We start from the raw sequence: 12,814 nt of genomic DNA, 5'->3' as shown, positions 1-12,814 counted from the left end.
ATCCTGCTGAGATTCTTAATCTATAAATTGATGTTTTTCACAAGATTCATGAAATTTTAGGTAATTATTTATTCAGAATTTTTTTTTGCCCTGTTCACTTTTTTTTCTGAAGCACCATTATGTTAGACTTTTAAATATTACCTCTTAGGTCCCTGGTTTTTGTTGTTATTTTTAATTTTTTTACTCTCTAATCTTTGGAGACTTTTAAAAAATATGTCATCAAGTTCCTTATCCTTGTGGTGCATACATATAATCCCAGTGTGAGTTCAAAATGAGTTCAAAATGAGCATCATGAGTTCAAAGCCAGCCTCAGCAACTTAGCAAAGCCCTAAGAAACTCAGTGAGACTATGTCTCCAAATAAAATACAAAAAAGGGCTGGGGATGTGCTTCAGTGGTTAAGTGCCCCTGAGTTTAATCCTCGATACTGAAAAAAAAAATTCAATACCCTTTACTCTGTTATCTATAATCTTTTCTTTCTTTCTTTCTTTTTTTTTTTTTTGAGGGGGTCATATCAAGGATTGAACTCAGGGGCACTGGACCACTGAGCCACCTCCCCAGGCCTATTTTGTATTTTATTTAGAGACAGGGTGTCATTGAGTTGCTTAGTGCCTCACTTTTGCTGAAGCTGGCTTTAAACTTGCAATCTTCCTGCCTCAGCCTCCTGAGCTGCTGGGATTGTGTGCCATTGCACCTGGCATACAATCTTTTCTTAAGAACAAAGTCTACCCAATTTTTCATTTACTATTTTACTTTTATGTTCTAGAATTTTCGTCTGGCTTCCTTTTATAGTGTCTGTTTCTTTGCTGAATTTCCTCTGTTTATTGTGATTGTTTTTCTCTTCAAATATTTACACACATATTTAAGCTATTTCAAAATTTAATAACAGGCGGGTGAGGTGGTAGATGGCTGTAATCACAACAACTCCAGAAGCTGGGGCAGATGGATTGCAAGTTTGAGACAAGCCTCAGCAACTCAGTAAGAACCTCAGCAATTTAGTAAGACCCTGTCTCAAAATAAAACAAAAAGGGCTAGGTATGTAGTTCAGTGAAAGAGTACCCCTGGATTCAATCCCCAGTACTAAAAAAAAAAAAAAAAAAATTTTTTTTTTTTTTTTTTTAGAATTCCAGTATCTGAGTCATCCTGGGGCCAAGTCCTATTGACTGAGTTTTCTTTGGGCTAAGAATCACATTTTGATGTGACTTTATATGTCTAGTATTTTTAATTGCATTCTGAATACTGTAAATGGCATTTTATAGATTCTAGATTCTGTCCTCTTCTTTTGAAGAGTATTAACTTTTGTTCTAGCAGGCCTTCTATTTCAAGTTTATGTTTGTTAGGATAGATCTGTTGCAGTTTTGCTTTTAGTCCTAAAGTTAATCCTTTAGTCCTGGAATACAATTTTTTCTTCTAAGGCAAGGACTTTCTGTGGTTTTAGTGGTTGAATTCCCATTAGTGTCTACTGCTTTCAGTTGATTTTCAGTAACTTCAAGAAGTTTTCTTTCATATTTTATCTAGAATCATTCATTGCTATCTGTGATCAATTGATCAGCACCTTTGTACATTTGTTTTATAAGCATTGGTCCAGCAGTGCCTGTCTTTGTGGCTGGATATGCAGGGTGCCTGACAAAATGTTTGTAGAAGGTGTGTTATTCTGCTCATCTCACATGGAGGTGGTCTCCAGTGCATCAGATGTAAGAGAAGGTAAGCTGAAGAAAGTCAGATCTCGTCTAAACTACCCCCTATTTCCACAAACTATGTACAGAATATATGATCTTAGATATTGCACAGGAGGGCACCATGGACACTTTAAAACAGAAAGTAGAACATAGGGGTAGGGATGTAGCTCAGTGGTAGAACACCTGTCTAGCAGGCATGAGGCCCTGAGGTTCAGTCCCTATTACTGAAGAAGAAGAAGGAGAAGGAGAAAAAGAAGAAAGTATAATAGTATAACATAAAAACTTCATGTCAGGTTGACAACCATGCTTTACACACCTACGGTTTACCAGGGACCCATACTGGGGATAAAGATATGAAGAAAGAAGGCCCCGTTTGGACACAGGAGAAAAAAACCCTTCTAGGGTCACAGAAAAAACAACATTCCACGGGAGCCCTGAACAGGTGATTCTTAACCAGAGCAGAAGAGTGAAGAAGGCACATCTTTGGACTGAGGGAATAGATAGACAAAGGCATATAAAGACCAGACAAGGCCAGATGTGTGCTGCACTGAAAAATCCAAATAAGAGGAGTGCCCCCTTCACTGAGTGCCTCTATGGTAGCAGGCACCTGGTTCTCAGAGCAGCCTTTGGAAGGGTGGGGCGGGGTGAAAGCTTGTCTGAGCTGGTGGAGGCAGGACTCGTTCCCACTATGTCTGGGCCTCCTGGTATAGTTTCCCGCCCTGACATGCCTGGGCACTGGGGAGCTGACAGGTACAACACTTTTTGAGAGAATTAAGGCACAAGATGGGAGACTCTGCCTTGCAAAGAATAGACTGATGTGAACAACATACTCCATTTATACACTGCCTCCCCTCCCAAAGACTTTGAAAATCAAATACTCCCCAAGCTATGGAAACCAAACCACTGGCTGATTGTTAAAACTTTATTATTATAATCATCCGGCCCAATTCCAGCCATCATGGGCAGAACAATGAGCCATTGAAGCCTTGTGGAAGTTTCACCTCCCATCTACTCTCCCACAGGCAGGGATCTAGTGCTGGGGCCTCTGTGGGGAGGGTAGCAGGGGCAGCATGCTGGTATCCTGGCTTTACCATTGCATACCATAGTGAGTCCTGGGGAGTCTGGGCATAGTCTTCTCATTCATCAAGTGAGGGACCTGAAGAAAACACATCCTGACATTGCTTTGCTCCCCTGACATTTTGTACCATATCTTGACCCTTGTAGGTCAAGATATATATGCCTGCCTTATGGAAATCTATGGATATGAAAATTCTATTAAGGTGCTGGAGATACATGAGGACCTGAGTGCCTTACCCAGAGAGACTGTGGGATTATCCTTCCCCATGTTGGGGTACTCACATGTGTGCCCATTCCCAGAGTGGAGCTGGCCCTGGGAGTCTCAGCTGGACTAGCAGCCAGCAATTGGGTCAGTGACCAGCAATTGGGGCATAGAGCTGCACCCAAATCTTTCCCAACCCCCAGCTGCTAACGTAACAAGGCCATAATGTGTCTTCTTTATGGTTCTACTTTATTCCCAAGCATTTGGTGTTATCTGATCCTCAGTTATTATCCCAAAAGATCTGATTTTATTAGGAGAAAAACAGTTTAATTTTATGGAACCACAAGGCCCAATCACTGTCCCATGAAATACTAGAGGCCGGGACCTCACTAGGTCTGCCTTGGCTATCATTTCTGTTGTTGCCACTGGCTTTGAATTTCCTGGGTAGAGGCTTCAGCAGATCCAGCCAACCAGCCAAGGACCTGGTGTTTTCAGAGCTTGCTAGCGTTCACCAGGTCAGGATTTTCTTTTACCTCTGTGGGTGCCCAGCACTCTGCCCCATCCCTAGTTGGGGTCAGCTCTAAACACAGATGGCTCCTGGGGGGAAGTCCTCTTGCTGCCCACTGGGAAGGCCCTGAGTGCCCCTCAGATGGTGCTGGGAAGGCTGCTGGAACCCTGGCTTGGGTTTCAGGATTAGGGTAACCCGAGTACCATAAACCGCATCAGGGCTGGGATTAGGCAGGCTTGAGTCTAAGATGCTTTACTGGGCCCCAGGGGGACGAGGAGGGCTCCTTATTGCCCTTGTCACCACAGGTGCTTGGCTGGGGACCAGGATATGCAGGGCTCCTGGAATCCCTGGAAACCTGAGAATTCTTGGGGAGTCAAGTTGTGCCATAAGGGGGATGGGGGATAGAGCGGGAGGACAGCAGAAATGAGGCCCCAGTGGGTTCAGAGTGCTCAGGTGGGTCTGTAGGAAAGTGTGAAGGCCTGCAGCTGTTAGGCCCAGGTCTGATGACCTCTTGATGGTTGTTCCACCATCAAGCTCACAGGGATCAAGTAGCAACATCTGCTTAAATAGGCCCAAAGTCCTGACTCTTTTCTCTCCCAGGGTTGCTTCCTACACTGGGTGTTGACAGAAGCAAGTTGGGACACTAAGTAGCCCCAGGCCATGGTGGGCATGAGTGTGACATGGCACGACACCATGCATGGACAGGCACAGGTGCCTGAAATCTTTAGTTTCTGATCAGTGTAGTGAGGTATACCTATAGCCACTCTTGTTTCTTGAGGACCTATAATGCTGGCCCTAGAGGGTGCTGATCACAGCCTGTGGAAGCTCATGTTTGCTGTATGTCCTTGGCCCTTGACAAACCTTCACCCTGTTGTGGTGGATTCTGAAAACAGCAGCAATGACTACAGCCATGAGTGTTGGGCTTGGAGGTGGGCCCTGTGATCAGGGGCTGTTATAGGTAAGGCCTAAGGAACATTTAGGTATGGCAGTCTGGAGTCTCATCTCTCTAGCTCTCTGCCTTCCCAGATTACCATCACTGAGATATCTCTTCCATTTCCTGAATTATCAACCTCTTAGTAGTTCTTTGGTGAAGAATTTTTCTCCAGTTATGTCTAGTTATTTCCCAAGCTGAACATTCTGGACAAGCCCTTGCCATCCTGCTACCTGCTTTGGGTAGCTCCTTCTTCCCCAGCCTGTCCAAGGGGAACACCATTCAGCTGGGCCCCTATGGCCTAGCCCTGTGGAAGCTGGGACAGAGTTGTTGTCTACACAAATCCAGGAGAGCCTTCTCCCAACCTGGAAGAAGCCCAGCAGAAAAGCCCCATAGCAGAGCATCAGGGAGTCCCCTCAAAAACTTGGGTATGCAGAAGAACATCAGGGGCAGGCAAAGCCTGTGCTTGGCAGCTCCTCCTGCCTGCCTTCTGCTAGGAATGGGCATCAAAGATGCCAGTATATACTTATTTACTTATGCCTATCTGGCACAGGAAGGATGTAAGGCAGCTCCTAAGGCCATGCAATGACCAGTCATAAAAAGCCTAGATCTAAGAAGAAGGAAGAAACAAAGGTGGGACATAAAATGCTACCCATGCAGGCCAGCCTGGTTATGGGCTTCTGGTGGCACTAACACCAAGGAGAAACCTGATGGGGAGGAAAAGGGCAAAGGAGGCAGAATTTCTCAGCCTAGAGAGATCCTCAGAGAGGAATCTTTTGTGCTGGGAGCCTGATCAGGTGGGCTTGGGGCTGCTTCTTGGTGATTTTTTCCTTGGCAGCCTAGGGACCAGATTCTAGAAACCTCTAACAACAGTCAGCCACCTCCTTGTGCAAGCATGAGGAAGAAATAGGGGTCAGGGTTGTAGATAGATAGGCAGTAGGGTCCCTGGCAGCAAGGGTGCTAAGGGTTCAGACCTATAGATAACTCTCCAGGTTAGGCCCTAAGGCCAGGCCCTGCTCAAGCAGTCCCTGGTCAAGGGTATCTACATAGCTAGAGGAGAAGGATAGTACCCATCATCACCCCACCTCCATTCTAGTACACAACCCAGTTTAGATTGGGCTGAGGCTCCCACACCTGGCAGGAGGCCCACAGCTTTCAACTTTGGGGCCAGGAAATTTTCGTCTGAGTAGGGTTTGGGGGTAGGCCTCCAGGAGCCAAGCCTGGTTTAGATCCCATCTGAATGGAGAATTAGTTCACACATGCTTCACAGGACTGGGCCTGTGGAGGAATATACTTGAGCTTTCATGGGTTCTGGTACTCAGGGCTAGGCTCCTGGTGGTGTTGTCCCACTCCCCAGCATCTAGTGCCCAACGGCCATCTTTATGCACCCACTACTGCTGCTTCTTGCTTGATGGGTGGCGGATATCCCCAACCACATGTCTGGCAATGACTAGCCCACATTGTCTTCCCCTTGTACCCTCAGCAGGACCAAAGTTGGATTAACTAGACAAGTGGACTGGCAGATAAGCAGAGGTCAGGGCAAGGGAAGCCAACAGGTTTGGTCAGGCTTGGTAACAAGGGGCCCTGGTTGGAGGGGAAGTGGCTCCAGAGGCATATAAGGTAAAATCAGGGAGGCAGGAGCAAGTTCTACCCACAAGTCTAGTGCAGACACGAACACACCTCTCACATGGAGTGAGTCCCCTGACCAGGAGGGCCAGGGGAATCTGGAGTCTGAATAGGGTATAGAAGGCTCAGCAATATGGCCTTGTAGTACGAGGTCTCCTGCAATGGCACAGCCCACCTGGCCATTTCAGAGTGTCCCTTGTGTAGGTCCTGGGTGGCCTGAACTTCCAGGTAGCTCTGTACCCAGCAGGTGAGTGGTAGGTGGTAGCCTCGGGCCTCCCCTTGTAGACCTACCTTAGAGTGGGGAGTAGTCTGGGGCCTAAGTACTGGTGGCACCTCCAGGCTTCTGCTTGGGCACTGAGGCTGGAGTAGCCACCTGGTGATGTGAGTCATGTATGTCAAGATACTATGGGACACACAAACACACAGACCTCAGGGACAAGCTCAAACCTGAAGTCAGGCACAGATACTCTGAGTTGCAGGCACTGCCAGATGCTGAGTTGCTCCTCACAGGAGCAACTCTGCTCACATGTGAGGGCCCCCATCCAGGAGGTCACTTCCAACAGCCAGAAAAGCAGAGCCAAAGCACATACCCTCCACTGGCACTGAATGAAACTGGGCATCCCAACATGCTGTGGGATGCTCAGAGTGGATGCTCAGGGGGGCTTCAGTCTGAACATCTCAGCTGTTCCTTTTGATATGATGACTTCCTTCTACACCCTACTGTCAGCCCCAGGCCCCTTTGTCAGAGACTTCTCTGGACCCTGCCCTTTACTTCTAGTACTTCATTCAGCCTCATAACCGCATGTCACCCTTCCTCTGTGTGCTTACCCTCAGAGAGCTTCAGAACAGTGTGCAAGGTAGGGGTGGCTGAAGGAGGAAAAGGGTGTGGTGTGGCAGAAGAGGATGGGTGATCCTGCCCCACTTCCCAGGGGAGGGTGAGGCAGAGATGGGCCAGCTTGGCCCTGAGCATAGTACCCCACCCCCATCGCCAGCTCCTCTCCCTCCCCTATCCTTGCGCAACCTGGAGCCACAAGTAGAAGTGTGCAAGACATCCCCAGGGTAATTGCAGGTTACATGGAACAATCTGAGGAATTAAAATCATATTTTCATTGCACCATAAAAACATGCAAAGGCAGCAAGGAGACAGCCCTGGGGCCAGGTGGAGAGCACCTGGCCTGTGGCACTCTGGCCCCTCCTTGTGTCTTCCTGGGTGGAAGGGAAGGGCAATCTCTGAGCAGGGGCTGGCCATGCCATGATCTTGGAGCTAGAGCAGTAGGGACACCCAGGACAGAAGCCATCACTGCATAGCATATCTGGCCTGCTTCTGACCCTGGCCCCACCTTGATGCAGGCACAGGAGCTCAGGGTGAGAGGCCCATTGGAGCTGCCATGTGTACACACTCATGTTGGGGTTTTCCTCTTATGGTCCTGATCCATAGCTGACTGTGTGGGGTTTTTGGGCTCATGCCTCACTAGAGCAATAGCATGCCTCCAAGGTTCCCTGAACCTGTTTCAGGGCAATGAACCCCATGGCCAAGCCAGCGTATACTGCTCCAGCATCCAGCCCTGAAGGTTGCCCTGGTGATTATGGTCCCTAAGATCTTTGTGGAAGATTTTCTTCTGCAACACTAACTGTGAGATGGACCAGTCCCCTGCTCACCATTTCCCAGGAGTGCATAAGGCCCTGTGCAAAGGGAGTCAATGGACTTAAGACCATCTGGGATATGAGTTATAGACATTTTGATCCCTCCTAGGGGTTGGCACATGCCAGATGAACAGCACAATGAGAGGAGAAATTATAGGAGCAGATATGCTGATGCAAGATCTGTTTCTGGGGAAAAGGTGTGCAAGACCACCTGGAGGGATTATGGGGGACATGGATGTGTGTGGGCATTCTGACTGCCAGTGACAGGTACTCCTGGCTGACTGGGTGGGCAAGAAGGCAAAAGGCCCTCACCCCAGGGAGCTGCCTGGTATATGCTGAGGACCCCACATAGGCTGAATCTTTTCTGTCATCACAGAGAGTACCAACTGCAAGTTTCTTGTCTGCCCCAAAATAGAGGGTGCTGCTGCGGCAGAATAATGTCTGCCCTACCTGTCTGACCCCCAGAGGGGCCTCCCACAGACCCCCCACAGGCCCCAGGTGTTAGCTGACCTCTTTGCCTCTGAGGCAGACAAAAAGCTCAGGCTAGAGGATTCTTCCCTGCAGGATCTGCTTCAGGGGTGTGCCACCAGCCGTGCGTTAAATGGGACACGGCTGATCTGGCTCTGCACTTGTCAGGAGGACCCAGCCCAGCCCAGCACTTGGCATCTTAATTGGGCGTCTGAGAGCTCCCGCACACGCTTCACACCGTGAGCCAGGCTCCCGTAGGCCCATTAAGGTACAAACACATTCCTTTGTTCACTGACAAGCAGGGTCCCATCCAGGGCTCCCAGGCCGGCAGACTAAGTGATGTTTTCTTAAGGAAGACATGAGATTAGCTGCCACTAAAGCCTCAGCACAATGCCGGGCCCTGCCCAGCGCTGTCAGCACTGTCTCTCTGCAATGTGACAGACAGGCGCTCCCTCAACCCATCAAGCCTCAATGTGCAGGATTAGCCAGAGTGCAGCCAACAAGCTGACTTGGAGGCCATGATGGAAATGTAATGAGGTGGCTGATGTTCAGGGACAGAAGTCTCAAACACTCCTGTCACTTGCCCCAACCCCTGCCCAGTATCTGCTTTGGGCTGTCCTCCTTGCTTTGAGGTACACAGAAAACTAAGGGGAACCTTGCAGAGGGTCCCCAGAGAGATCCCTATGAGAGGTCAGATAGCCAGGAGGCACAGGGGGGACTGTGTTCTTCCTGGGGGCCAGAAGGGTCAGCATTTGCCCCTCTCACCCACTGGCTACTGGGAACTTATATGCTCTGTACTCTGGATGGCCCCAGTTGATTGTGGGCTTCCCTTGCCAGCAGGTCCTAGAAACTACTCTCATTTGATGAAGGGAGCTGGTGGGCTGGCCAGGCCCTACCTTACCTGAGCAGTCCTGCATATATATCAGGGATATCATAGGCAAAACACACTTTAGGAAAACATCCTCTTTATTTACAATCCAGAAACGCCAGGGGGCTCGGACATGGGCAGCCCACAGAGTGGGTTTCTGCCCAGGCCGTCATCATTTGGCATTTAGGGGTCTGGGTTGGGCAGTGGCGCTAGCCCAGGTAGAAGAGGAGAAAGGGGCTGACTACCTACCCCTGGAGCCATCCCTGCAGGGCACACCAGCCATCTGTGCAGATACACGCTGCTCCCATGCAAACAGAAGAGGGGAAGAGACTCATCCAATTCTCGCCTTCTAGTCCTGCCAACGACAGGTGGGAGTCAGCACAAGTCAACCCTCACATTTGTTTGGACACATCTCCCGCAGCTGCCCATGGGACCCTCAAAGGGTAGACTGGAGAGATGCTCCCCTCCCCCTACACCAGTGCTATAAAAATATTTTGAAATGATAAAATTTTTGTAGCAGGATCTTAACAAAACAGCTCTGTGAGTTATAATATTCTGATAAGAGTTTCCTCAAGATGCTTTGTTTGTCTGTATCAAAGGCATCCCTGGTTCTGGTAGGTTGTGGTGGAGCTAGATGTCAAAATGTCCAGGCAAGGCCCCTAGTCAGGACCTGCTGCCCACTGGACCCCTCAGCAGCTGATTAGACAATGAAGTCTGCCAAGAGTATCTCAAGGGGGAGCTTACTGTTCTGCCTACCAACTCTGCCTCTGCTCTGGAGGAAGAGGGGATCTAAAGAAAGGATTAGGAGGAGTCAACAGTCATAGGGGACACCCAGGGAGGGCTGGACTGTGTAGGCCCCAGGGTTTAACCCTGCTGGGGCTTGAAGAGTGTTATGTCAGACTGACAGGGGACAAAGCCCTGGCCATATGCATGCTTTCCTAGGGGCTAGGAACTCACTAATTTTTTTCCTCTACAGAAGAAAACTGCAATGAACACTGCAATACCCCTGAGACTTCTGGCCATCCGTTTGGCCAGCCCAGCTTTGCAAAGCTGTAACAGAACCAGATGTGCAGGGCGGCAGCTGGCTATGTATGAGGCAGCATCTCCACCTTCTGGGCAAGAAGGAAAAGAGCTGGTGCTGGCACTCTGAAAAGACAGGAGCGGGTGGCCAGCTTCTTGCCAGCAGCCCACAAGGACCAGCAACTTGAGGTTGCCCAGGGGATACTATAGGTGTGAGCTTGTCCTTTCAAAACCTGAACATGGGGAACATTTAATGGCCAGGAAGGGCTCTCTGGGTATCTTTCAGAGAGTAAGGATACTTGGTGGCCTCCCCTCCAATCCATGCTTCTAGGCTACCAGGGCTTAACACAGGGAGCAGAGCACACTTGTTTCAGGTGGCATAGTAGGTGCAACCTCCACCTACCCAATGGCTCCCACAACTCTGAACCACGTGTTTACCCTCAAACCTGTTTACCTGGATCTGGGCTTTTTAGGAGCCTTGGCAGTGGGGAGCAGCATGTCGTGTACCCTTGGCCTTGCAGGGATGATGGCTTAACCTCAGCAGCCAGTCACAGTGGGGTCCAGGCCTGAGCGCTTGGAGATACGTAGCTTGACCACCTCCTCAGAACAGGTGGGGTGGATGCCTACTGTCCTCATCACCTGTGCATAGGAGGCCCCGCATCTGCATGCAAAGATTAGCAGAGATACGCAAGGAACCTGTCAGCACAGGGAGTCATATCTATGCCACTCTGACCCTAGGAAGGCTTTAGAAGTACCCCTGCCTTCTCCAGTCAGCGCCAGAACACCTGCCTGTGTCTATGTTGTACCTGACCACCTCCTTCCCAGAAAATGTCCAGTTCCCTCAGTGGCCAAGTGGCAATCCCTTCTGGCCCACCTCCCATCCAACCTCTCCTTGGCTTGTTATAGCCTGGCCTCCTGCTGCTGTAGTCCTACCAGGCATAGTCCCATCTGGTCCTTCCCGAGGACCTGCTCCCTCACTCTGTCAAGATATAGTTCAAGGGCTGGGATTGTGGCTCAGTGGTACAGCGCTTGCCTAGCATGCATGAGGCACTGGGTTTGATTCTTAGCACCACATAAAAGTATTGTGTCCATTCACAATTAAAAATATATTTAAAAAAAAAAGATATGGTTCAAATTACCAATCAAAGTAAGCTCAAGCCCACTTCTTTTTTTGGTGGTGCTAGAAACTGAACCCAGAGTCTTGCATATGCAAGGCAAGTGCTCTAACCATTTAGCTATACTTTTTATTACTGTAGACTGCACCTGCCTGGCCTCCTGCTCAGCCCAGTTCTGCTCAGACTTCTCACATGCAGCGGCATAACGCCAGTGCTCTGAGCACCTGCTGCCCAAGGCAGGGAGCTGGCTGCTCTGTGGGTGGCTGTGCCCTGAGCCCCAGCATCCTGCCTGCATAGAGTGAGTATACAATGGAGCATGGGGGAGGGGTCTGGTCTAGCTCAGCAACTAGCCCTGTAAGAAACAGCCTTTGCTTCCTCTGGGAACTTCTGAGACCTGGCCCTCATCCAGGATCCCAAGCCCACCTTCCAAAATTCTACAGATTAAGAGCTGAGGTGGGTATTCAAGGCATCTACTCATGTCCCTTGCATTACTACACACACTCAATGTACACTGTTCATCTACTTGGGAAAACAGTATTATGGATGCCTCATAGGGCACAGATAGCTTCCGTTGTTTGTCATTAGACAAGGTTGCACTAGGCAGCTCTCCTTAAGATACACTTGTGTGTTGGAATATCTCATGGGTAAATTCCTAACTCAAACAATAGGTGTGTGCATTACAGACAAGAAGTCAGTAGTAGGAAGGTCCACTCCATGTCTGAAATATCAGTCTTTGAGCTCTACTAGCTTGCTTCAGAGCATCAGTGTTTCTACCATGTAGACCCTGGAAAATGATCATTACAGGACAGTATTAAGCCCTTTATGCTTTATCAACCAAGATGGTTCAACAGTATTTGAATTACATTTTAATATTCCAAACTTTACATTTCTGGGCACAGTGGCCTTCTATTGTTTATTATTATTTTATTTCCTGTGAATTGCCTATTTATTTTCTGTATTTTTTCTTTTTAGGTTAACAGCTCTTTGCATATTAAGAAAATCAGCTCTGCTGGGCATGGTGGGGCACTCCTGTAATCCCAGCAGCTTGGGAGCAAATAGACATTTGGAACTGGACATTTTCTGGGAAGGAGGTGGTCAGGTACAACATAGACACATACATAGACACTTAGACCCTGGAATTCCCCAAACACATGGCATGATGGGGTTGGGATGTAACTCAGCAGTAGAGTGCTTGCTTAGTAAGCCTGAGCAACATAGCAAGGACCTTAGCAACTCAGTGAGACCCTGTCGCAAAATAAAAAATAAAAAGGAGTGGGATGTGGCTTAGTGGTTAAATGCTCCTTGGTTAAATTCTCTATATCAAAGAAAGAAAAAAGAAAAACAACTCTCTGCAGTTGCATTATAAAAAGAGGCTGCCAAAATTTAAAGGACTTTTCCAGAAATTATTCCAGAAACCAAGTGTTGGTATTGGCATCAGCATTTGCATTCTAGAGCATGTGAATGGCAAAAGCCTTGTGGATGGACCAGATTGTAAGTGTAACTAAGAGCTAGTTTTAAGGGTAAGAGGACTGGTTATAGGGAAGTTCAGTGAGAAGGCTGGGGCAGGAAAGCAGGGCCAATATGTTGAAAGGTTCCATGGGCAAGGTGGAGGATCTGGGCCAGATACTCTGGGCCCTGTCAGCCCCAGAAGTCTCCCAGGCTAGATCTAGTGCTGTGG

General features: G+C 48.7%; 1 protein-coding gene across 6 annotated transcripts in view; it reads right to left on the bottom strand.

The window, feature by feature from the left end:
* Positions 1–9,081: 9,081 nt before the first annotated feature.
* The window catches only part of Txnrd2 (thioredoxin reductase 2), a 57,790-nt gene continuing 54,057 nt past the window's right edge, over positions 9,082–12,814 (bottom strand). For all 6 annotated transcript variants that reach the window (XM_027924216.3, XM_071617822.1, XM_027924214.2 and 3 more), the window contains 2 exons: positions 10,476–10,682; positions 9,082–9,356 (listed from right to left, as the gene is read on the bottom strand). In XM_027924216.3, coding sequence (XP_027780017.2) covers positions 10,559–10,682 — 124 coding nt within the window. In that variant the 3' untranslated portion in view covers positions 9,082–9,356; positions 10,476–10,558. The remainder of the gene's footprint in view (positions 9,357–10,475; positions 10,683–12,814) is intronic.

Source organism: Marmota flaviventris, chromosome 1 (assembly GCF_047511675.1).
Source record: "Marmota flaviventris isolate mMarFla1 chromosome 1, mMarFla1.hap1, whole genome shotgun sequence".
Classification (NCBI taxonomy): Eukaryota; Metazoa; Chordata; class Mammalia; order Rodentia; family Sciuridae; genus Marmota; species Marmota flaviventris.
The sequence above is the reverse complement of the archived record's forward strand: the minus strand, read 5'-3'. Positions and strand labels throughout refer to the sequence as shown.